Here is a 26,747-nt window from a genome sequence, read left to right as displayed (position 1 = left end):
TTTACTTTAATGACTTTTATTGGTTTGATGCTATTACAATAAAATATATCTAAAGAAAAGAAAATGTTTTGGTCATTTTATTTACTTTTTTTGGAGAAAAACACCAGATTTTTTTTTAAAGATGGACAGACTTTCAGCTCACAGAAAAAAAAGAATGAAATTAAAAACAAACATAAAAAACAATATTGAGAAAGCAGTTCCACTATAGCAGACCTCAACATAACTTTTTCAGTGTGAAAATGTATCTTCATATTGTTGTAGATATTCACTTCACAACATAAATATACTTTACAGATGACACAAAGCTGTCTCAACTGGAAAACCAAAGTGTGTTCAGACAGAGAAGCTGTGACTGTCTTCGATGCTTTGACATAAATAGACCACTTGGTGGGAGATTTGTGTTCCTGCCACTCTCATTTCAGTGCTACCAGAATCAGTGCCACAGTTGACCCAGCACATGCACGGTGCAGTGTTTTTAGCCAGACAGCTCAAGGGATTCATTTTTACAACTTTACAAAGACCTGGAGTCTTCCATGAAACATTTGAAACAAACCTTAATGAGTTCTTTTACTGAACTGGAAATAATATTAATAATAAAGTATAGTTAGATCAGATCTTCCATCCTATATATGTCTATAAACCTGTCATTTAGAGCACATTTCTATATGTTTGGATGCTAAACTGATCCTCATCTCCTAAAACCTGTAAGTTTAGCGGCTCACTTTGGCTCACTTTCTTATTTATGAAACATTGTTTGTAATATTAACATGATTTTGATATGCAGCAAACTTGTAGAAGCAAAAATGTTGCATTTTTTAGACTAATTTTTGTCCCGAATTCCCTAAAACCATATTTACAGCTTAACAGGATAATTTAACAAAATTAAGTTATTATTGGTGTAAAACTAAAAGCAAAGCAGAACTCACAATGAATGTGTTTTCTACAGTGGAATTAGAAAATTGTTCAACATAAGTGAGTGACTTTATAGTTTTAATGATGTCATCTCATTTACAAAGTGAAGTAGAAGAGATGAGTTCTCTGCTCACTTCTGCTTCAATTCAGAAAAAGGAGAAAACTTTCCAAATTCCTGACAGCTGAAACCAGCTTCCTCACATATTTTTCAGCTCAGTTTGTTGAAAAAGTAGCTCTTTTTGGAGCTAGCAAACCTGAAACTTGTTTGTATTGACAGAAAGAAAGAAAGGTCTAATTCAGCAGAGATGGCTGAAGGACAAGTACTGCAGATAAGCCCTGATTGCTTTTTACATTTTTAATTAATTGGAAAAAAATGCTTCTTTGTCATTCATCCCTCTCTCGTGGCATTAGTGTTTGTCTTTTCTCGCCTTTATCTGCCTCTGTTTGCATTGGCTTTATTTCCATTTATTCTTTCTTAACTTCAAAAACATTGAATCACACCTATTCTGATCTTTTATTCCTTTGTGACACCGTTCAAAGTCTCTATTTTTTCATATTTTACTAATGAGAAAAATGAAAATTTGAAACACTAAAATTCCTCATTTCTAGTTTGGGACGGTGAATGCATGTTATCCTCAAGACTGTTCTTAACAAACAGCAAAGTCATAAGATCAATGTTAACCAAACAGTATTACATTTGTTATCAGAGGCGTGAGCTAAAACTTCATTATTGCTCCATTATTTAATTAAACATAACCGGATGTCTAGAGTTATGCTTGTGAAGAGGTATAAAAATAGACGAATAGTGAGCATGGTGCCCAACTTGCTTTTAAAATCAATATAGTCCTGTACTATATGTTTTTTAGTAGTTAGGGATTTGGGTAATTCAGACATAGCCACTATTTTTACATAACTCTCCGTTTGGAGGGCTACAGTAGGGGAAGATTTCAGATTCAGACCAAGTCTTCTGTGCAATAAATAGAGCTGTTTGAGAAAAAATAAGCCTTACGAGACTTGAACCGCTGTGATATTTCACATTAAGCGTGTAGGTGGTGAAAATGCAGTTGTAAAAAGTAGAAAATGAAGAAGAAGCCCCTCCCTGCTCATCCAGTGTGAACACTATCGGCTAAACACACATTGAAGAATGCATGTTTAGTGTTAAAATCGCTTAACATTTCCAACCTTAAAATCCTGAAGTAAGCGTCTAGTAAAGGTTTGCAAATTTTATACAGTAATGTCAAAATTTATACAATTAAAGAAAAGACCAATTAGAAAATCTCCTGTTTTAATCAGCTTAAACATTTTTTAATAAAGAACAATAATACACTAATAGAATTTCAGCAGTTTTAGTTTGTTTGTTAAATTTCTGATTAACTGCAAATCCTCAGCTTGTTGTTTTTTAAGGCATTAAGAAGCTGACCCAACCTCTGCTGACCTTAAACCACAAAGGAAAAAAAAAGAAACTTTTTTATTGTCACTATGATTGAAATCTCCCTAAAATAAGAGAACGCATCAGTGCTGAATACAGTAGAGGGTTTGCATTCTATCCAAAAGCAGAAATGAGCCTACCATTAAAACAACATGGACTTTAAGGTTATGTCAATTAAATAAAATAAAATTTAATTTAATTCCTCAAAAAAAAAAATCATGTGTTTTTAAATATTTTCCCTTTCACTGTCTGTCCTGTTGTCTCCTACAAATTTGAAAAGAGTAAGATTAGCCAGAAACAATCAAACATTTTGAGGTCGATTTGAGGTTGCTTTTATAACTTTTTCCTGATTCTCTCAAATTGAGATGTAAATACGTGAGAACCCAACAGAGCTTCATATAGACCCACTTTAAAGAACAAAATCTTCTTTGAAGATATTCCAGAAAACATTTGATTTCTGAATAAAAGACCAAAATGTGAGAAAAGTGCACAGCAGTTTACCAAGCACCAGCAGAGAGTATTTAAAACAGAGCAGCTAACACAGAGCTGGGTCACTGGGCACCAGATCTGACTGACTTTGTGGCATTTGGCTAAGGTGGAGTCTCGTCCTGCAATTTTAAAGGTGATATTGGCAGCTTAGAGGAATGGAGAAATTATTGTAACGACAGATTGAAGACATATTTAGTCAAAAAGAACACAGAATAACTCCACCCCAAAATCTAAATTTAGATGGTTGAAAATAGGGTAGAAAATCCAGTTTATAAATGTCACATTAAAGTAGCTTTGCAGGATATGAAAACAGTAGCAGTCCAAATATTAAAATTATCTCACTTTTATATCCAAACTCTAAACAAGATTTTCTCCTCTCCACCCAAAGCAAAAGCCTCAATGAAGGCAATCCAGTGTAAACCTGTCGATCTCAGGGTTTTCCATCTCTCTTCCACACACTCATTCTCACCTTGGACAAACAACACAAGATGACAACTCTTTGTGTGTCCCTCACACGCACGCTCTCTTGGCGTGCAGCATCTCGATGAGCAGATTATTGCAGGGCACCTCTCCACTCAGATGCATGTAGCACAGGTAGTCCTCAGCCTGCGTGCTGAGGGAGCGCAGCTCAGGCAGCCGCACCACCAGCTGGCTGAACTTCTCTTGGAACTGAGGGTAGGTGGTCAGGGTGTACTCCAGCAGAGCGCCGTTCACCTGCTCCTGGACGCCATCCACGAACGCCTGGTTCTCAAGCAGCTTTACATCTGCAGAGAGATAAGGTTGACTTGAGTTATGAGGCTATTCCAATCCACGCACACACAGCTGGCAAGACACTAATGTGTGAGACAAGAGGAGCAACGGAAACCTGGAAATCACATTAAACCGTTCTGGATCCAATGAAGGAAAAGGACGGAGTCAAATCAGGATCTGCTTAAAGTGAATAGAAAACGACATAGTACATTTTAACCCGTTATATTTTTAAATATTGCTTTAAACTCAAAATTATACATTAAAATTTTTAATTAGATAAAAAAGGATACATAAAAAATATATATTTCTGACTTTTGATGTTCCAAATGTTTTGAAGCGGAAATAATGCCACCATATCACCAGATGTCAATCATGTCTTTGTAGCCAATGGGCTCAAAGCTCCACCCCCAAACAAGATTAGGCTCATCAGCAAAACTTAAAACTCTGAATTGAAGAGGAAAGAAAATTAAAAATTAATAAATAAAAACACATGATGAAAATAAAAAAGACAATATTGTTCATTTTGTAGCAGGTTTATAGTTTATTTTTCAAAATAAAGTTTCTAATTTATCTTTTTTTCACATTTTCAATTTTTCTTTCAAGTTTCTTTTTTTTTCAAACTTTGAGTTTAATTTCTTCACATTTTTATTATTTCCTTCAAATTAACAGGACATACTTTAGAGTTTAAAACTGTTTTTCTTTTTCTTCTTTTTTTTTCAACTTTACAATCTGGTTTTTCATTCAATTTAGGCTGATCTTCATTTGACCCCATAGAAAAAATAAAACACCCTCAGTAAATATGCTTTTTTATAAAGTGTTAAATACGAACACAACAAAATAAAAAATGCATTTTTGTTTTAGAGAAGGTAATAGGGAGTACCCAGTAAATGGTTTGAAGCTCTTTCCTCCAATTCATCCTGAGCAACATGTTCACTTTGCTTATTCCTATTGCTGACCAAATAGTTTACTTTTACAATAGCTTTTAACAGACACTAACCTTAATTGTAAAAAAATTCAATTCAATTTAATTTGAAACAAATTAAGAGCAACAGCAGAACATTATATGACAAAATAAATACAATCAAGACAATGTTTCACGTGTTAAACATAAAGTGTCAGGATCTGACAGGATTTAAGTGTAGTTTTATTCTTACCCGAGTTCTTTTTTTTTAGTATTTTGTGCATTTTACGAATGTAGTAAGGTTGTGTTGAAACTGTTTCACTATTCACTGCTCAGTGAACGATATTTGGGGCGTTCGCTATTTTTTAAGGTGTCCAAAATCCAGAGCCCAGTGAATATAGACCACATTGCATTACGTCTGAACAATTTTTAAATGTATTTTTTATGAACCATTCAAGTTTTCATCGTCAGAACACAGTGGATTAATAGTGTTCATTAAATGTTCATTTTTATTAGGTTTTTACTTCATTCATTTCTATTTAATTTAAAAGAAAAATTGTGAGTGTGGTGTTTGAATTGCTGTAAAATCCAGGGAGTGAATTCAGACATAGCCTCAGTCAGTTCATTGATTTAATTGTCTCCATTCTTTTACCTTTCCTTGTCTGGTTTTTGCTACTCTTTTTGCCATCTACAGCTTGTTATTCTCTCCCACACTTTTTTCATTTATTTTTAAGTTCATCTCTTTTATTTTCTCCTTTTATGTCCTCCTTTCAGTTATATAAAAAGTAAAAAATGTTCTTGCCATCAGTTTTGTTCTGGTCACGAGTCAACGACCTGAAGAACCTCGTCAGAATGGTTGTGTTGTTCCATTTTAAAAAGAATTAATTATGAAAATAGGTTTGAAAATATATCGTTTGGTGGATTTTTTTTCTGTTATAAGCATCTAAAATAAATATGTTGCAAGTGTTGAAAGAACCAAAAACATTTCTTTTCATTTTGTAATTTTCCCGTTAATGTCTGTTGATGCTCAGAGAGTCCAAAGCTTACTGAGCTTTAGCTCTGCTCCTGGTTATGCTGCAGAATGAATTGATGTAACTCTTTTCTGAGCATGTTTTAATTATTTTTTCAAATTTAAGACGAATATTCCAAAGAACAGCAATTAGTTGGCTGAGTGCAGAATTCACTTTTACTTCTTATTTGTACAGTTAGGCATAAATATGTTCGCATTTTAGTTCTAAAGGGATAAAAAGAAACAAAAGAACGAGTGCATTGTAATAAAAGCCTGTCAATAATGAAAAAAACTAAAGTATTTGCATTTAAATATGTTTTATATTAATATGTGGGAGAGGGTACATTCAATTGTGACTTTTTTACCATACATATTCATTTCTACATGTGTAATAAGGCAAGCGTATGTGGTTAGCTTTGTACCTGCTTGTGTGTGTGTGTGTGTGAGTGTGAGACAGTATCCTAGCCCTCCAGCTGAAAGGCATTCAACATCAGCTGAGCCCATCTCAGAGAATCCATTCACACAGTAATTAAATGTTTTGAATCAATGTTCTGAATCATCTTTTCAAACTGCTTAAGGGCAATTAAATTACCCCCAACAAACCTGACTCTGAAGATGAAGCAGAACAAGAGCGAAAAAAGAAAAAAAGATGCTGGCAAAGACAGCAAATATTTTCTGCGAATGACAAGTGCTCTCCCTGTTCAAAAGCTCTTTGTTCCCAGCTTTGCCTGCACTAAACAGCAAACACTCCTGGGAATCTGGACAAGCCACGTCTATGCACTCTCCATCTGAACAGGCCACTACATGAATGTCAGTCCAGCTATCAAATGATAGTCCCATTGATTCATCTTCTTTTGAATGCCATTAGTGGACAATAGATAAGGTTGTCTTTGTTAATGTTGGCTTTTGTCGAGCCTAGAAATTTAATTAAGTGCATTTATTGGAGGGAGGAAAGGCCATCTTGAAAAACACTTGTAACCTTATATCAATGGAGGTGCAGATTATCAACAATTATAACATTTTTTTCATCAAGATGTCAGTGCTGCTATTCAAATTCGGAGGCATGTATGGCCATGCAGCTCTAACAAGTTGATTGATTTTTGCATCAGCCATTCTTCTAAACATACATCACTCACTCAACACATAGTTTGTGCCTTTCATAACACATCTTTTGCTAACGCGCTGAAAAGGAGACACTTTGTAAGAGCGGTGGGCTGCATGAAGTGTCTTTCCTTTTTGCAATATTTCACTTGGAAAACAAAAGTTAGCCACTGCAAAAAATCAAATGAAGGATAAAGTAATTCAGGAGGTTTTTTTGTGGAGCGTGTGTGATGGTGGAAGAACACGTGAGGCGAGGATGACTCACTGGGGTTAAACAGTAGAAGGAACTTCAGACAGGCGATCTCTCTGCGGTCAACCTGCAGCGCCCTCAACCTGGCTGCCAGCTCCTGACCTCTTTGGACCAGACTGCACAGCGTGGCCTCTCCTTGAGATAGGATGGACGACAGCTGGACCTGAAACCACAAATAACCCATTACTTCTCATGTCTACGACAAACTCTGGATTTTATTGAAAACACGCCCAAATAAAGCTTTTTAACAGTCATTCTAAGGGGAAATCTGACACTTAAAATCATTTAAACACCACTAAAAATGAAGAGATGAGTTGGTGTTTCTCAATTTCTCATATTGTACGGTGTGTTAAAAAAGATGTTTTCTTAGGGAGGGAATCCATTAAAAATGTAACTTGTTAATCCCAAACCTGGGAAAAAAATCTTGATTTATCACGATTAATTTTCTGACTACTTATTATCTTTGAATAATCACAATATGAAACATTTAGAACATGTATTTTTAATAAGTGCTGTCAATAATCAGATTAATCTCACTTTTGTGTTGTAATTAATCACGATTATTCACAATGTTTTACTAGGTAAAGTTTATATGACATTATGCAACTTTTAAACAAAAGTAGGCCAGAGATCATTTTTCCTTCAATTTTACTGACTGAAATGTTTAAATATATCAAGTGTTAACCCGGAAGGGTAAATTTTAAACACAAAACACATCAACAGTAAGATAAGCAGAACTCTAAAGACTTTTATGTCTCAGAGAAAACAAAGATGCTGATATACAGACATTAGAAATGAACCTGCAGAGCTAAGAAAATAAAAAAATAAAATAAATTCTAGTCACATAGCCCAAATGGTCTATATTACTGGGCAGGCTGCCTTAAAAAAAAAACTTCTTCATCTTCTGGAAAAAAAAAAGCAGTAAGAGGGGAACTCTATCTCTGAACTGATGCTTTATTGAACCTATCGCGACAATCAGAATTGATTTCGCTTCTCTTTGGCGCTGCAGTCGAGGCTCAGCGCCGGACCATGGATCAAATAGTTTGTTTTTTGTGAAAAAGCGATCCAAACAAACAAACAAACAAAAAAAAAAACAATACTGAAGTACTAAAAACAAATCAAATATTTATTTGTTTTGTAAGTGACCATGGTATACGTGGGATATTACCCGACAAAGTGTTCCAACGCACGCCGTGGAAGCCTGAACCGTCCGAGTCAAAGCAAAGCGTTTCTTCACACGGTGTAATTCATTTGTGTTTATATATATTAAGTGTTTTACAACATGTGTGCCATTAGAGATGATCAGGTGGGAAATGATTCAATTTCACCTATTTTGGTCTAATAAACCACAGACCAGATCTCAGCTGTACGTTCATTTAAACAGAAGCAGGTTTCACGCTGAGTAGTTACTAATATAAAAGATCACCAGAGATGGTTTTCTTTGTGTTTACTTGATTTGTATTCAACACACTTTGATAAGAGTGACATGACAAAAATTACGGAGCGCCATTGTTTGTTTTTACATCATCAGTTGGTGGTGTGACTTTAGAGTTTTATTGAGAAAAAGTGGCTCAAAAAGTATGTTAAAATGTATTTTAAACATCATATTTATTAGTGATTAGTTTGAAAACTTTAATTGATTGCATAAGAGAACTGGACTGAGTGACCCCTCCCTCCACATGCTCCAAACAGGAAGTACCTGCTGGTTCCAAGAAGCCAAAAACAATCAGCTTTGACTCAGTCATTCAGTTTGTCAGAATAACCATTTTTGCTCTGATACCTTTTTAACACATTCTTGATCATCCTTATTCTTTTCAATAATATTTTTTGTTTATTGAAAGTTATTCGTATTGTAAATTGACCAAACAGATGCCTCAATAAAAGTCCAGCATTCAGAACATTTGATAGATAGATTATTCTAACCCTGCATTCAGTGGGTGTGGACTTCTAACTGATTGGTGAACACGGTTTCCTCAGACCAACTCTGACCAATCACTGCTTAGTAGTGTTGTTTGGCTCCAACATGGCGGTGTATGTATGCTAAAAATGGCGATTGTCTATTTCTAATATACAGTCGATAAATTTGATGCAATATGCGGTAAGTCATTTGTGATGCCAGTGATGTCAAATATTCACAAAATACAAGATTTGAGTAAAGAAGTAGGAAACATATAATTGTGTTTGACATTTCCTTAGCTAAATAAAAAACTAGGAAAAATCTGCACAGTTGAGCGACATTTTTTCTTATTCTTATTGTTCATACATGAAGGATTTAGAGCATCAAAGCTTTCAATCTCAGTCTGGTTTGATGGAAAAAGGTAAACTGACACTCCAGTGAATCACAATTACAAATAATCGTTTGGAGAATGAGGTGAATTTACCCAGGGTTGATCAGCTTACCAAAAACACAACAATGGTAACAACAGCAATTTATTTCACCGGTCTAGCAGAAAAACATCTGTTTCAGGACTTATAGACATACATCCCATAGAGACTGATGGCACGAAAGCCCAACCTAGTGAAAGTTGAGTCCCAATGTCATGCACTAACCAAAAACCACTCAAAAACAATGTTTTTACCAAAAAGCTTTGGCTAAACTGCACATCCCTCCAAAGAAGAGTGGAGTAAAATTCAATTCTGGTTCAACTCACTGATAGAAATCACAAGCACTTACCTGCAAATGTTACCAAAATAAGAGGACATAAACAGGAAAGGGGGCGCAGTTACTGCAGGATTAAACTGATTATTTTTTGCCAGAAATGAATTAAATCCTTATCTGCATGTATTTGTAAAATTATAATTTAAAAAAAATGTAAATGAGGAAGGGATATTTTCAATCACTGTAAGAGCTTTACCGTATGAACTCAGTCTCATTTTGGAGCATTTTGTAGCATGTTGATATTTTCACTGGATGTGTTTTATGAAATCACTTATTTAATTTAATCTTTAGATGCTTAAAAAACTTCCAGAGGCTGAAGCAGTCCATTCAAAAATATGAAGACACTCATTGTCAATTGATAACATAAAAAGATTTTCACATACTTCAGCACGATAATAATATTAACAATGACTTTGAACAACACTCAGTGTCGTCAAGGGAGCCCAGTAATGTCTGAATAATGGGGTAAGATAACTGTCAAAATGTAACGCAAAGGGACAAACTTGTGCACAATCTTGGAAAAAATATGAGGGCAGCATTTAGTTTTATTTTTAAAATGTCTGTTGTAAATATGACTTTTCTTTGTCTTGAAAATAAAACGTCAAAAATACGTTCACATGGGGTGACAAGCATAGATACGAGTCCCAAAACATTGATTTGACTAAGTGCACGTGTGTTCTGAGTTTCATTTATTTAACTAAAATATAATAGAATTGAACTAAATTGACGCCACAGCAGGGAAATGACTTTATCATCATAAATTTCTATTTAATGTATTTATTTCTCAGGGACAGTGCACATTAAAAGCATTGCATGCAATGAGCCAGAATTAGCTATTTTTCATCTGTTGACAGATGTTGAAATTATCAACCTAAAAAGCTAAAAACAATGAATTAAAAACGTTTAAAATATCAGTAAAAAGAATATACAATAAAATACCATTATAAGACAATCACTTAAAATACATTTTGATTAAAAAAAACAATACAAAACATTAAAACATGATTGCAGAACATGTAAAGGGAAGTATATTAAAATTCAATGTGTACAAGTTTGGTGTGATAAGAGCCAGTTTCTAATGTGCTATTAAAACTTTGTCCATGAGCATGTTTCATTTTGACGGTAATCTTACTCTATATTTTTGAACATTTCTGCTAAAAAACCTCAACTTCTTTACTGCAGAGTTCATACTTCTGGCTGTAGTGTGGAACTGCAGCTGCTTTGTAACAGACAGGAAGCAGCTTCAGCAGGTCATTAAGACAACTCTGTGGATTGTTGGCTCACCACTCCCAATTCTACATTTGATCTTCTCAAACGGCCTTCTTTGACAGACGATTCAGACGATTACAGACAACCCCACACACCAGAGGAACTTACGGTTCACCGTGCTTCCCTCTCGCACACCCGCAGTCTGTCCCGCCCAAACCAACACACTGAAGCACCCGAGTTACTTCCCTACAAATAGGTTGCTGCAAGATAACCAGCTGTCCAATCATTTTCACTTACTCACAAAACCAATGTGAAGAAACTCTCTAAATTAAGTCTTGATTAAAGAAATACGTCACAAAAGATCCCTCTCAGATTTACACGTGTTTCATGCCCTCCCTGACCCACTGCACTCCACTGATCTTGGAAATGCACATGGATACTCTGGAAAGTGCCTTCGTGTGGTGACCGTAACCTAAAACACCTGGTAGTCCCAGTTCTTTTCTCTACTAACTTCCTACAAGACAACCATAGGCAGTGGTTCGCCTTTTTTGTCTGGAAAAGTCCCACTATTTGTCACGCACCTCGGTGTGTGAAATTTGTTCTCCGCATTCTGCAGACACAGCTGTGCTCGGGAACCATTTAGTGGTTTAACCCCCAGTCCAACTCTTTAGTGCTGAGTGTCAAGCTGGGAGGCACTGGGTCCCATTTTTAGAGTCTTTGGTATGACTCGGCCGGGATTTGAACCCACGACCTTCCAATCTCAGGGCGGACACTCTACCACGGAACTGATGGGCCTTCAGGCCTGTGAAGCCTTGGACTAGAACCTAGGAAACTAGGAGTCTATGTCCAGATTGGGACCAATAACCTTTGCATTCTCACTCTTAGTCTCTGGAACTGAACTTTCTCTGGTTGGTCTTCATAGAGTTGTCCATTCTATGACTCCTTTTCCATGATTGGTACATTGGACAATGACTCTCTGTATTTCCACACTGCCTCCCTACATGTATGTAATAAATCTTTGACAAGTTGAGAGGAGGCTCACAGCAGAAATGTCCTGGCTCACATCATTTATGTTCAGAAGGTCAATTTTTAAACCAAAGACTTAATTTCTACCCTCAAATTTCACTCAAGACATTTAGCAAAAACATCAATAAAACAACAAAGAATATGGTGTTTAATGAGATTTGTTTCTGTCTGTTGATGTACTGGTTAAGAGAGAACAGTTAAAAAATAAAATGCACATTATAGTCATTAGCAAGTGTAAATGTGACAGTGTCCTGATGATATAACATGGGCTAATAGGGCCATGAATGTCATTATTGGTAATATTATTTCTATAACATCCTACAGGACTATAGAAATAAGCAATTGATATTCTCTGTTGTCTGGTTTCAGCTGGAAGGATGATTACCTAAACCTTCAGACTGTTTTAGCTGCTAGTGCTGTTCAGGCATTGGGGGTGTGGGAGGGGCCAAGTCACCAACTGTAACAACCTAGTTAGCTAAGAAAAGTTAAAAAAAAAGTAGGTTTTTATGTTCCACTGTGAACATCTGTTGATCGATTGTAAAAGTGTTTCTGGTGTTTTTTTTTTAATTATCATTATGCCACTTTTAGGCAAAAAAAAACTATTGTATTTTAGTTTTCAGGAGTTTATTAGAGATTCGCCTCTAAGTTGTGAGGCAAGATCGTTGCCTTTTCCTCCCATTGCTCCACATTCACAGTGATTTAAATAAAGAAATACTCAAAAATGCAATTTTACGCCTAATTTTTTTAAAGTCATCAGAAAAATGCCTCAAGGACATGTCAAAAGCACCAAAAACACAATTTTAGGTTTTTATCAACAAAGTTCTTGAAGAATGACCTGGATCTCTGACATAAAAAAGGCACAGTGGTTTGGTGTGGAGAGTTGACACGTAGCAACTCAAGATTTGAGGCGTGTCTCAGGATTAAAGCATGTGTGTGTTCAACATACTGTTTGATTCTGTCAGTATTATTGTAAGTATCTTGTGAGTGCATTCCAGAGTTTGCATGACAGTGATGAAACACGGAGGGTTGCTCTGCCTCACAGATCAACTGAACAATAAAATCCTTAGAGTGTTATCGTATTGTGAAAATACACTACTGTATGGAGGATGGTGCCTTTAAATAGTCAAAGAAAATGACACACACACACACTGTCTACTGCATGTGAATGAAACAGACGTGTGCGTTGTTCTGATAGGAAGTTGTGCGAGGGAGTTGTTACCTCCTGGCCGGTCACCAGCAGGATGCTGTCTTCCTTTCCATGCTGCACTTGTCTGAAAATATGATCCAAGACCAGAAGTTCAGACCAGCAGTTATGAAGCAGCTTCATTTGATCTCCCACCTTAAGGAAACATGAGAGTGGGATTAGGAAAAACACAGATAGACAAAAAGGAAACTGGCTTACTTCAAAACAAAATCCACAATATGATGCGATTTGTATTTCCTTGATTTTTGTCTGTTTGGTTTTTATGTGAATTACTGAAAAACAGTTTCAAAATGTATAAAAGACTTTATTCATTGTCACCATAAAACATCACAATGTAGGCAGTGTTTATTTACTAGTCCCAGGAGCTTTTAGATTTATCCCCATGCTTCAAAAAAAGGCTGCTCTGACTGATTCTTCTGCCACTTATTAGTGCGTACACGCATTCATCTGGCACGAGTTTCATTTCTTTATATCAGTGACAGAACAGGTCTTTTAGTCCTCATTTATCTGTAGTGGTGGGGGTCTCATTTACAGCCATGAAGGAAAAGGATGGAGAAAGAAGAGGTCTCGGTGACCTCCTGCGCTTCCTCTCTGAGAGGAGTGGGACACTGCAGCCAAAAAGTGGCAGGAAAAAAACCTCCAAACACTCACAAATAAACATGAGGAGAATGAGGAGCGTGTCTGAATGAACCAAGTCAGTATGTGACTGAGGAGTGTGTAAAGAGTCGATTTGGATTCTGCTGTTGACATTTTACAGCAGCTACATTATGAGCTGCAGAGCATTTGTTGAAGTGTCACAGTGATTGTATCACATTCGTTTTAGACACTAATAGTATGTCCTGGATGACCAAAGCTGCTACAAAACACCTGCACTACCAACCCAGTGACAAGTTTGGATCTTAGAGATTAATTTAACCTCTTCATGACTGACTTTACTTCAAATTACCGTATTTTTGGGACTATATACGTTACAGACGGCAAAAATGGACAATTAGAAAAAAAAAGGAATTTAAAAGTCATGCTGGAGTATAAGTTGCACTTTTGTACAAGTTTTTGTACAAAATAAAGGACCAAGAACCGACATTTCATCTCATTTCATACATAAATAATGGAATATATGACAATATTAGATTGAATATATGCAGGCTTAACTACCGTAACCGTATTTAGCTTCATGAAACATATGTAGACATTTATGTATAATATTTTAGCAAAACATATGAACAATTGTTAAGCTAACCATAGCATAAAAACAAGCTAACACATCAACTTAACTCTTTATTTGACTTTAAATCACTTCAAAACACTAAAGGGCAGGGATAAGCAGTTTAGTTTAGTTTAGCAACTAGCTATTGTTCGTATTTTGAGTGATCTTCCGGTTCCGGGTCACGAGCAGACGCGTCTTCAGCTCTCCTTAACTCTCTTTTAAAGTCTTTTAAAGTTGCCCACATGCGACTTTAATCACCAAGCTGAAGCAACAACTACCGCAACGAGGAGAGTTGAACATGGCACCGAAGAAAAATCTTGAAGCCGATTTAGCAGAGCTCAAAACCACGTTAGCCGACAAGTCCTGAACCGGATATTGATAATTCATGTAGAGAAAATGGTATGGTCGAGTCGGGGTGGGATTATATAAGTTCGGTTCCTTCCACTCCCTTTCAAGCGATCTACTTGTGATTCATTAAGTGATATGTTATGTATGTATTGTGACCTGATTGCTTGAAATAAACTATTTCATCCATTCATTCATTTTATGACCAACTTTCTGCATTTTTTGCACAACTATGAAGCCCAATATCACAGTTGTTTTGTGATATAAGTACAAATGTATTGAACAATTGAATTAAATCCATTTAATTTTTCCTCATCTGTGTCGCTTTTTAACAGTTCTGCCGGTCTTTTTTGCATTGCTGTTAATACACTCACCTACAATGCCCTCAAATACTCATTGGGAATATAATGAACACACGGGTGTCCAAAGTCAGGCCTCGAGGGCTGACCTGCTTCTGGTTTTCCAGAAACTCTGCCTTATCTGCTGCTGATTAGCTATCAGGTGTGTTGGGCCAATAAGGAGCTTCAATGCCAGGTTGGTTGGAAAACATGTAGGACGCCGGCCCTCGAGGACTGACTTCAGACACCCCTGAATTAACACTTGAGCCTGTTTATTTGGAAAATAAATCGCGTATAAATCGCCCCTGAGTTTAAGTCGGAAAACCCGGCAAACTAAGCAAGAATAAAAATAAAAACAGATTTATACTCAGAAAAATATGGTGTATAAAATAAATCATTCAATGTTTTTTGTTTTTTTTTTCAAGGTGATCCACATTTAAGAAGGACTTGGATAGTAAGTCTTGGATTTAACAGTACACTGCCAATTAGCAACATTTGCCCTGAAAAGGTTAAGAACTAAAGTTAAGAAAAAAAAGCTCAATCATCTTAAAAATAAGTGAGCTCAGTTGAGTTCAAATATTGGTCCATTTGGTTGTCTTTCAAAAGAAAATAATGCCCAAATATGAAATCTAATAAGATAAAAAGGCTTGAATTGATTAAATAAAAAATGTGCAGCAGTTTTAAAATTGGCAAAAGGATGTTTGGTCAACACAAAACCACATGTTGAAATTCTGAAAACAAAATGTAAAACATCACAAAACAGTTTTAGTTAGAATATTAACAATTAAGACAGATTCAAAGTGAAAATACTTGGTGGACTCTGGTCAGCTAGGGGTGTGTATTGGCAAGAGTCTGGCGATACGATACGTATCGCGATACACGTGTCACGATATGATACGTATCACAATGTATCACAAGGAATAAAGACACAATTTTACTTTTTTAGGACTTAAAAAAAACATTTTCTAAATATTTATGCATCTTTCATAATAGAGTTGAAAAAAATGGATTACATTTTTTTTAATGATCAGAACATTAAGCACTAGAACTTTATCTTGTATACAAGTTGCTTTTAATCAAGCAAAATAATGCTTTTCTTCAAGTAATTTAGAAAATATTTTTTCAACACTCAACTTTGTTAGATTTTCAAAACTAAATAGTTTACAGCATAGATGCACAGATTAAGTGTCTCAGCCAGTAATGTTTACATATGAATGGTTGAGAAAATGAAGAGCTTTGTTTCTAACAATGTTAAATGTAGACAAACCGGTACTTTTAAAATGGTTCAGGTGCTAGATCAGATGTTTTCCAGAAACATTTCAGTGTGTTCAAGCAGCATGACAGGATGAGGGAGTGCTTGAATGCAGCTAAGATGCTTCATTTCCTTCTTCCAGACAGTCTGCACTGCGGCGCTGTATCTCAGTCGTATTTCACCGCTCATCGCCACAACAACGGTTTTAATTCAGAGCATTAAACACGCCGTTCGGATCCATCAGGTCGCTAAATCAGAATCTTTTGCTGTAAAGTTCAGCAGAACCTTCGCTCGCTTCGTCTTCCACGTTGTGACTGAAGCGCTGTGGGGCGTACACAGTCTGCGCTGTGCGTCTGGTCTCCCTTTGTCTTCCATGAGCCACAAAACACTGAAATCCATGTTTTAAATGGTACCAGTGAAAGTCAAAAGTTAAAGTACCAGTAGTTGTCACACACCTTGGTGTGTGAAATTTGTTCTCCGCATGTGACCCATCCTCTGTGGGAGCTGCAGACACAGGAGCCATGGTTTAACCCCCCAAACCCATTTATGCTGAGTGGCAAGCAGGGAGGCACTGGGTCCCGTTTTTAGAGTCTTTGGTATGACGGTCGGGATTTGAACTCCCGACCTTCCAATCTCAGGCTGGACTCTTCCACAAGGCCACTGAGCTGGTAACTCAGTATCAGATATAAAATGGTAGCATTTTATATCGGGTCCAAAACCAAGTATTGTCAAAAAAAGAATTGCCAATTGAAGTATTGCCAAACAAAGTAACGCAAACTGAAGTATCACCAAACGAAGTATTGCCAAACCAAGTATCACCAAACGAAGTAACGACAAACGAAGTAACGACAAACGAAGTAACGACAAATGTAGTAACGGCAAATGAATTATCACAAAACTAAGTATCGCCAACTGAAGTATCACCAAACGAAGTATTGCCAAACTAAGTATCACCAAATGAAGTATTGCCAAACAAAGTGTCACAAAACTAAGTATGGCCAAACCAAGTATCGCCAAATTAAGTATCACCAAACTAAGTATTGCCAAACAAAGTATCGCCAAACTAAGTATTGCCAAACTAAGTATCGCTAAATGAAGTATTTCCAAACGAAGTATCACCAAACTAAGTATCGCCAAACCAAGAATCCCCAAACGAATTAACGACACACGAAGTATTGCCAAATGAAGTATCGCCATACAAAGTATCGCCAAATGAAGTATCGCCAAACGAGGTATCACCAAACCAAGAATCACCAAACGAAGTAACGACAAACTAAGTATCGCCAAATGAAGTATTGCCAAACGAAGTATCACCAAACTAAGTATCGCCAAACCAAGAATCACCAAACAAATTAACGACAAACGAAGTATCGCCAAATGAAGTATCGCCATACAAAGTAACAGCAAATGAAGTATCGCCAAACGAGGTATCACCAAACCAAGTATCACCAAACGAATTAACGACAAACGAAGTATCGCCAAAGGAAGTATCACCAAACCAAGTATTGGCAAACTAAGTATCGCCAAATGAAGTATTGCCAAACGAAGTATCACCAAACTAAGTATCGCCAAACAAAGTATCACCAAACGAAGTATCGCCAAACGAAGTATCGCCAAACGAAGTATCGCCAAACTAAGTATCGCCAAACAAAGTATCACCAAACGAAGTATTGCCAAACGAAGCCTCGTCAAACAAAGTATCACCAAACGAAGTATCGCCAAACGAAGTATCGCCAAACTAAGTATCGTCAAACAAAGTATCACCAAACGAAGTATTGCCAAACGAAGCCTCGTCAAACAAAGTATCGCCAAACGAAGTATTGTGAAACGAAGCCTCGTCAAACAAAGTATCACCAAACGAAGTATTGTGAAACGAAGCCTCGTCAAACAAAGTATCGCCAAACTAGGTGTTGCGAAACGAATTATTGCCAAAGTATTGCCAAACGAAGTATCGCCAAACGAAGTATCACCAAACTAAGTATCGCCAAACGAAGTATCACCAAACTTAGTATCGCCAAACGAAGTATCACCAAACTAAGTATCGCCAAACAAAGTATCACCAAATGAAGTATTGCCAAACGAAGCCTTGTCAAACAAAGTATCACCAAACAAAGTATCGCCAAACTAGGAGTTGCGAAATGAATTATTGTCAAAGTATTGCCAAACAAAGTATCACCAAACAAAGTATTGCCAAACTAAGAATCGCCAAACCAAGTATCGCAATATTTCATAGAATCAATATTCTCTCACACCCCTAAGCTCAACCGTTCTACCTCTGCACCACAGCCATTTGTGATCGATTAGAACGCTACCATTGATGATTTCCTTTGTCTGCACTGCAATAACTTCCAGGTTCAACAGGTGAGTGAAAGGCAAACAACACGACAAGATAAAGATCGCTTCCAGGGAACTGCAGCAATCAACAGCTTCTAGCCTACAAACAATTTAATAACAATGTAGAAGAGCTGCAGCAAAGGCCGACATTCCCCCGTTATCGTCTGCTTGGAATGTAATTATCTGGCCGAGAGAAACAGCTCTTCTTTCAGAGGCAGAGTCTCTCCACTGAATGTGGAAGGTCTATTCACACTGTTAGACAGTCATATACGAGTCATAGAAGACTGTCATGAACATAATGTTTTTTAAAACGTTTTTAGACTAGAAAACAATCGAGTAAGAGGGGGAAAGCAGAACTAGGAGAGAAAAAGACATAAAAATAAGGATTCCGTTTTCATGCTATTCATACAAATACAAACGTTTGAATCTGCTTGTTAACAGACTACATTTTCATTTAGCTTTGCAGTGTTCTCAAAATAAACATTCAGGCCACTGCTTTTTTTGTTGTATCTAACAGATTTTTATGCTTTTCAAAAATCTCAGAAAGGTTACATTGCCTCGAATCATTTTAACCCTTTAACACCTGAGGTGTCGCCGATGACACTTAAACACAAAAATCAAAGAATACAAAAACATAATCCCAGCAGATTTTGCCTTTCTCCTTCAGAATCTGCTGGAATTACGTTGATCGTGTTAATGGTTGAAAAATTACATTTAATCAAAGAATTTAAACACTGGAGCTCTGGTGCTAAAGTGTTAACAGGAGATGCAGAAGAATCACTCTTTACATCCGAGAACATTCTCTCTGTCAGATGTGATGCTTGTTGCAACTTTAAAAAAACATAATTAACTAACAGACTGTAATTTATGCACAACTAATATACTTCTCTGCAAGCAAGCAGCAGAATATTAAACTAGATGAAATAATTGTTTTTTTCTGTTGCATTGTTCACAATGACAAACATTAATTCAGCTCCTATAGCATCAAGGTTGCATTCATAGTTAAAGTAGTAATAAAGAAATACATTCTAAATATGACAAACCCTGACGCACTATTTTTTAGATGAAAACAAAAACTCTTCATTCAAACCTGATCTTACTACTTGATAATGACGTACTAAAATTCTGGCTCCTTATGAGATTTAGAACCAGCACAACGATACCTTGTTTTGTTAGTGAGGGAACAAATATCATCTCCACCACAATCACTATTCTGTTTCCAAAAAAGAAAAACAAATGAACTAAAAACATAATTGTAAAAAAAGAAAAGTAGGAGCCTTTTTTCTCTGCTTGTCAGGCACAGAGAAGACTGTAACGCCAAAGCTGTCAACAAAATCGTAGTTCAATCATAGTTCTTGAGTTACATTTGTGTAAGCCTGTCATATTTCGATTATAAGTGCAAGCAGGAGTGAGCGGGAAGAATGGTTCAGTATGGTATGGTTGCCATGGTTACTACATCTTCCTATGCCATTGGAGATGAAAAGGGGAAAAAAGGGGAAAATTGTAGATTAACTGTCAAAAGGCATTGATTTGATCACCTTTTATGAGAGCACCTCACTCAGATTAAATAAATACAGAAATGTAGCAAACAACTGGAAATCAATTGTCGCTTTGACTTCCACCAAAAGATTTTGTCCATCGCACACAAAACAATAATAATAAGGAAAGCCTTTACATTTAAAGCAGCATTTTTATAGAGTTCAGCTTTTTGTGTTACATGAAAACTTGTATTTGTGAATTTAACTATATTTGTGGGGGTCAAGCCCAGTTTCTAACCTTTAAAGTCACACTCCAATCATGATTATGATGTTTTTAGCTGTCGTGTTCTGAGACTTAGTTTCTGCAAAGTGGCAGGAGTTCATTAAAAACCGTTTGAGTGGAGCAAAGCCACCCCACTTCCCATCACCCATGACTGAGAGTTCTTTGTTTACACACTATTCTGCTAAGTTACAGCCCCTCACACCCTAACCTAACATGACAGGTGGTACAAAAACGCTGAGCAATATTAAAGCTACAAGTGTGATCCAGATTCCAGCTCAGACGAGGAAAACATAGACGTTCATGGATCTATTTGTCTGCAAGTGGATGCATCAGAATGGAGCGGAGCAGGCCCACTCAGCATATGTCAGCCCTTTTTCTCTTTTCTTTTTTTCTCTTGATTGTGAACAATTTGAATAAAGAAATATCCCAAAATGCAATTTTAAGATTATTTTTCTTTATATATGTCCATCATCAGAAAAATGCCACAAGAACATGTTAAAAACTCCATTTTCATTGGAGTGGTTCTTTAATGGGGTTTTCTCTGACATAATTGAAGCCCCTTCACTTTGCTGTAGATTTGGCATCTCAACTCTATAATTTGTCTTTTCTTTGTACTTTTTGGCTGTTTTCTACTAGAGCAGCTCAGCTGTTGTTTTCTACACTGCAGCTTTAGCTTTCTGTGTTGCGATTTGTTTCCAGGAAGAATTTGTCGTTTCTGTTCATCAGGCTGAAGCCTGAATCGCTCGGTACGGCGTGAACTGCACCATCGAAGGATGACAGTACAATTCTTTCCACTGTTGTCACACATCTGGGTTTGGAGAAAAGTATGATGCTGAATCTGGTGTTGAAAACAAAAGCAACTGTTTGTTGGTTACATTAGTCTGGCTAAAGGAGAGGAGAGGCTGTTTCAATGACACATTGTCTTTTTATAAAAAAAAATAAAAAAAATTAACAGCACATGAAGCACTTATCGTCTGGTCTGAAAATATTAAAAATCAAAATTCAAGATGATCTGACTTTCTAACAGAATAAGTTCTATATGATCACCAAAGGATTCCAGCTTCACCTGTCCAATATTTACTGTTAGTTTGTCAGAATTTTTTTTTTCGACTAAAATAGGGATCAAAAAGTACGAAAAGGGTATTTCTCAGAAAATACAAAAAATAAAAAAAACACACAAATTGAATGTCTTCAAATGACGACAACCCTAAAGTCCGAAGCAGCAAAATCAAAAGCCACCGAGGAATCTCACCAAAACCCACCAAGGCCAGACCCAAGATTTAGTTGTGAGTAAATCTGTTTGATTGACTGTTTTTTTTTTTTTGTCAACACAGACGTATCATATCGTGACTCTCAGGAAGGGAAAGAGGACACATTTCTGTGAGTCATTCTCTCATTTTTCATGTAAGAGGAGTCCATCAGGCGCCATGCTGTCAGTTAACTATTGATTTCAATCTGACCGAGCAGCTAAATCTTCCAAACAGTAAAGCAGGCTGACAAAGACAATTACAGTGCTGGGCGGGGGTGGATTAGCACATTGATTTTTGCCCAGTCCGTATTATTTGTGATGCATTTATGCGTTTTGATCGTGAGCGTTACTTTACCGTCCTGCTGGAAAAGACATCAGCAGTTTTTGCTTCTCTGACAGACAGCTGTGGTTTGTCCTCTGAATATTGGCTGCAAACTGAGTCTGGACAGAATTCTGCAGAACTCTGAGCCAAATGCGAGGCTATGATTTCAATTAATCAAATCTGAATGCATGAATATCTGTGTTCCTGCAGGAAGAGTCAAGAAGAAACAAGGAGCTCTTCTGAATTAAAGCAACAGCAAACACTTCAATAATTGAGTTTAGCAATAGGTGTTATGCATATGTTTGCATAATGGAAGAAATATTGAAATGAAACATATTTATAGTCTTTTCAAACATTTCGAAAGCAAGAACAAGAACTGGAGACCAAAAAAACCCTGAAGAAACGTCAAATTATCAATTATAGCTCCTCATATGTGCAGTTCCTATTTTTATATATGCATAATTTTAGGTTTTTGGGTTGAAAATTGATAATAAAATTGATTACAAGTATCAAAATAAATTAGATAAATGAGGATTAAAAAATGGCAGCAAGCTAAAAATAAAGGGCCTCAACCCATAAATTAGAACAGTCACGTGTACTTACATCTTTTTCAGTACATCAAGTTAAAATTCAAACAAAGTGTGTTTGTTGAAATAAAATCAACACAATAATAAAATTATATATAAGAAGTTTTTAGGAAATCAGCATGATTTATGTGGTATTTGTTTGCTTTAAACCTTTTTACCATAAAAACGTTTGTTTCTCTGAGTCTAAAAACGATGAAGAATTGGAAAATGAATTATAAATACTTGAAAAATTGATCTTTAAAGAATTAAATGAAAATAAAACAGCTGTATACCAAAGAAAATTTGACTATTTTTCCACAAAAAAATATTTCACAAAAATAAATATAATAAAATATTTAACTAACCATATATATAGTATATATATACAGTGTATATTGTCAGTGCAGAAATGTTTCAAAGTGACAGTGTTGGGAGCATGCATATTCATCCCAGAGGTCACTCACCCTCAGCTCCTTGAAGAAAATGCAGCTCCGAGCCCACTCCACGATGGAGAACAGGGTCTGGTCCGCCATGCGGCACATGAGGCTGAAGGTGCTGGGCTTGTCCAGCCGCCCCCTGTTGCTCTGCTCCTGCTGCAAGTGAGCAACAATCTTGTTCTGCACCACCAGCTCGTCGGGGTCGCAGCGTAGCAGCTCCAGCACCAGCGGGGGCAGGCTGGGGGGCTGCGGCGAGGCCGACGGATACACATCTGGGTATGGGTATCCAGTCAGGGACTCGGGGGAGCTGGTGTAGTCGGGGCACTCGGCTTTGATCGCCCTGCTGGGAAAGGCCGTGTACTGGTACTGTGGGGTGAGGGGCACGTGGGACTGCATGGCCATGCCCAGGGATGTAGGTCCATACAGGTTGGCCTCGTAGTCTGTGGGGGTGACGGAGGTCGTGGTGGAGGGAAGCAGGCTTTTGGAAATGGTGGGCAGCGTGTGCAGGGTGCCAGTGAAGCTGTAGTCAGTCTGCAGTGGGGAGGCCGGCGGCGGAGCCGTGGTCTCCAGCTTGAACCCGTTGGATCGTATCAAAGCCTTCTTCTGCTGCTTCAAGGCCCTGTCTCTCTTGTACATTGGGCCAAATTTATTCCTCCCCCCACGCATGCGATCTGCGCGCACCGCTATCACACAAAAAACAAGAGGTGGACACAGATTTATAGATGAAACTGCAGCTTTCTCCACTGCCAAGCTCTAGAAACCATCTGCAAGAGACGGAGTTCTACAGAAAACTGCAAGTCCCATTTCAAGTCGTTCTCACACAGTCAATATTCATTCCTACTTCCCTTTTTAGGGTTGAGAAGAATCCCCAGAGTCTGTGCTGCTACTCCCTCTTCCCTGGGGAGTCTCCAGTAAATTTTATCAGTAAGTCAAGAATGTGTCCTTTTTTTCTGCTACGGAAGCAGGTGCTTTCCTTTGCACTGCTGTCTGGGAATTAATCCTATCCCATGTGTGTGGAATAACATAAAAAGCCACAAGCCAGACAGACAGAAACATGTGGAAGTTCCGATTTGAGCCAATAAGAGAACTCCAGCCATAGATGACGGCTATAACTTGTAAATATCAAACCAAAAAGCATTTTTCCCTTTTTATTTTAGATGAATCCAGTTATTTAAATCATCTTAAAGTAGTCAAGGAATACTGTAATCTCCCAGCCACTCCACCCCCTCCCCCCACACACGGGGCAGGCTGCAGCAGCAGATCCCTATGTACCTTCTAATCGCATCCCGACGTTGAGGCACTTCTGGAAGCGGCAGAAGGGGCATCGCTTCCGCTGCGTCTTGTCTATTTTGCACTCCTGGTTCTCGGCGCACGTGTACCTCTTATTGTTCTGCACCGTCCTCTTGAAGAAGCCCTGCAGAGAGCAGGAAGGGTTTGAGTGACCAATGCAGAAGGGGGCCGAACAGATCGCTTTGGATCAGTGGTTCGGTGGAAATAATAAAAATGCGCTTATTTAAAAAAAATATGATTTATTATCATTATTCATGTTAATAATAGAGTCATTTTAAATAAATTTAAACAAAAAAATAATAATAATAATAACTCGTGCGTCGTTGTGCAGAAGTTGGCACACTATACGTCGGTGCGTAAAAGTTCCCCGGCGCGGAGCGCGCGCTCACCTTGCAGCTCTCGCAGGTCAGCAGGCCGTAGTGGTAACCCGACACTTTGTCGCCGCACACCGGACACAGCTCTTCCAGGTCTTCATCGTACGTGTACTCCATCACCTTCAAAGTCACACCTGGTTCACGCGCGCGCGCACACACACCACAAACATGTCACGACACGAATAAATGTGAATCTTAATATCTGATGCATTTTCAAAATGACTTAATCGGCCCGTTTGATACCAAAGATTTTTACAATCGTTTTTAATTTAAAATAATAATAACAATTAAAAGTAGCAATTTAAGAATATGTTTTGGACCTGTGCATGTTTTTTTTTCGTGCTTTTTCGATAAATTGACTTAAATAATAACATTTGACTTAATCTTTCTTACCATTATTTTTTACCTACTTATTTTTGTTATTGGTTCATAAATTCCATAACCAATTTTATATATATCCTATGTTACGTTTTAAATTTATTGTTTTAATTTAATATTTTATCTGCAACTTTTTCATTCGCGCTTGAACATAAATAATCAGAAATCCTAAATAAAACATCTACACATTTACTTATTTTGAGCGCATTAAAATAAGTAAATGTGACCACAACATTTGAGGATTTAAAATCACATTTTTACAATCCTGTCTATTAGAAAATATATATGAAATTGAACATGAATGCATTTATTTAACGATTTTTTAAAAACTAGGTGAGAAAAAGCTTGATTTTGTTATTCAAAATTCGTTTTTCGGACTTTTCAGTATTGCTGCGGATTATCCTAAAAATGAAAAAATGACACGAGTGTAAAAATGATAAAATGTCAGGAATTAGGAAAACTATAAGGTTACAGCAAAAGCGCAGGGAGTGCGTGTAAAATCGTAACACTACATAAAAAACGGGGAAATATTAAGATTAAGATTATCAAGCAACAAGAGGTCATTTTGACTGGAGTTAAAGGAAAGAGCAGAATCTACGGAGGCCGCAAAGCAGACCGAGAGCTCGCGCTGCAAAGGCTTTTGGATATTACGCACGTTTAAGTGCAAACGCACGACAATACAAACAGCATTATTATTACAATTATCATGATTTGTTTGAAGTTGCGCCAAATTGATATGAAAGCAAACAAAATGGCTGAGTTAAAAATGTATTTATTTTATTCTCTTTTTAAGTTATTACGTTCACGCTTTCATAAAAAAGTAATAAAAGTAAATTAATACATTTCAATAATTTTATTTTTTTGCCCTCTAATTAAAGGTTTATTATTCAGACTGAGTTAAAGTCTATTCATTTTTTAAATGTTTTGCCACTTTAAAAAAATATATTAAGCTTAAACAAAATTACATTATTAATTTATACTTTTAAATAAACAACTTTTATTTTTGGTTTTCAATCTACCTTAATGTTAATTTTAAAAATTAACAAAAACAAGTGTTTTTTTTATTTTCTTTTTTTTTTTCTGAAGTCGGGCCTTTCCCTCCCTGACAAATGCTGACCCAGATTGTCACTTTTTTCCTGGCTGTGAGTCTGGAGTTTTCCATAGAAAACCTCTCAACATTTCCTCATTTTCTGCCTTTTTCTACACATTTTTTAAGAAATAATAATCTAAATAAATGAGTGAGCAGCAGAGGAGAGGCGGACTCACCGTGAGCTTTATCTCCCAACATTTGCGCAGCAGCCTGTCAGTGGAGGCAGTCTGGTGTGAGCCTGGATTGACTGTAGCTGCAGCCTCGCATGCGCTGCTGCACCAGAGCGCAGATAAGAGCTCCTGATGGACGCAGTCTGCAGCCGGGCTGCGCTGGGAGCAGAGTGCGCTGATGAGCCCTGAAGACCGAGGAGAGTCCAACTCCTTCAGGCTGATCGCTCTTTACTGTCCTCCCCTTATCGCACAACTTGGACTGACGCGCAGCCATTGGTGGAGGCCAGATCACATGACGGATGTTCGCAGCTTCTTTAGAGGGGAAAAATGCCTGGACAGGAGAGTGAGGCGCAGAGGAATCAGAGAAGCTTCAGGAAAAACACTGAGAGGACATATGAAGATGTAGATGAGGTGTCACATTTTACAGGCCTTCTCATGCCTCACTGTGGCCCCATTTAGATTATTTCAATCATAATCATGAAAATGATGATGGTTGTTTTTGTTCACCTCCAATCCTATTTGAATTAAAGCTGACTACATGCAGAAAGTCCCTCAAAGTAAGCACAATAAGCATTCATAATAATAGAATTTTGCTTGGTAAGCATAACTGGGAGTGCAGGTATTGTTTGCTATGCAGGAAGCAGTGGGCTGCTGCTGAGGGGGGGTCTCTGCATGGAAGCAGAAACAGCCGAGGA

At 37.2% G+C, this 26,747-nt stretch overlaps 1 protein-coding gene across 1 annotated transcript; it reads right to left on the bottom strand.

Annotated features, from left to right (window-relative positions):
- On the bottom strand, window positions 1-26,537 carry LOC112148690 (nuclear receptor subfamily 5 group A member 2). Its single transcript, XM_024275967.2, has 7 exons — window positions 26,059-26,537; window positions 24,430-24,548; window positions 24,023-24,164; window positions 22,778-23,433; window positions 12,955-13,074; window positions 6,857-7,004; window positions 1-3,594 (listed from the first exon to the last, which is right to left on the bottom strand). The coding sequence occupies exons 1-7, from the start codon at window positions 26,078-26,080 to the stop codon at window positions 3,341-3,343; spliced, it is 1,461 nt and encodes a 486-aa protein (XP_024131735.1). The 5' UTR covers window positions 26,081-26,537; the 3' UTR covers window positions 1-3,340.
- Between the last annotated feature and the right edge of the window lie 210 nt (window positions 26,538-26,747).

The sequence above is a fragment of the Oryzias melastigma genome, linkage group LG9 (assembly GCF_002922805.2).
Source record: "Oryzias melastigma strain HK-1 linkage group LG9, ASM292280v2, whole genome shotgun sequence".
Taxonomy (NCBI): Eukaryota; Metazoa; Chordata; class Actinopteri; order Beloniformes; family Adrianichthyidae; genus Oryzias; species Oryzias melastigma.
This window is presented reverse-complemented; position numbering and strand designations above follow the sequence as displayed.

Excerpts from the sequence above, each read along its gene's own strand:
- LOC112148690 (XM_024275967.2), bottom strand. The coding sequence starts at position 26,080 with ATGTTGGGAGATAAAGCTCACG. Across the intron at positions 24,165-24,429 it reads TGACCTGCGAGAGCTGCAAG|GGCTTCTTCAAGAGGACGGT; the intron begins GTGAGCGCGCGC and ends TGCTCTCTGCAG. Across the intron at positions 3,595-6,856 it reads CCTTCTACTGTTTAACCCCA|ATGTAAAGCTGCTTGAGAAC; the intron begins GTGAGTCATCCT and ends ATCTCTCTGCAG.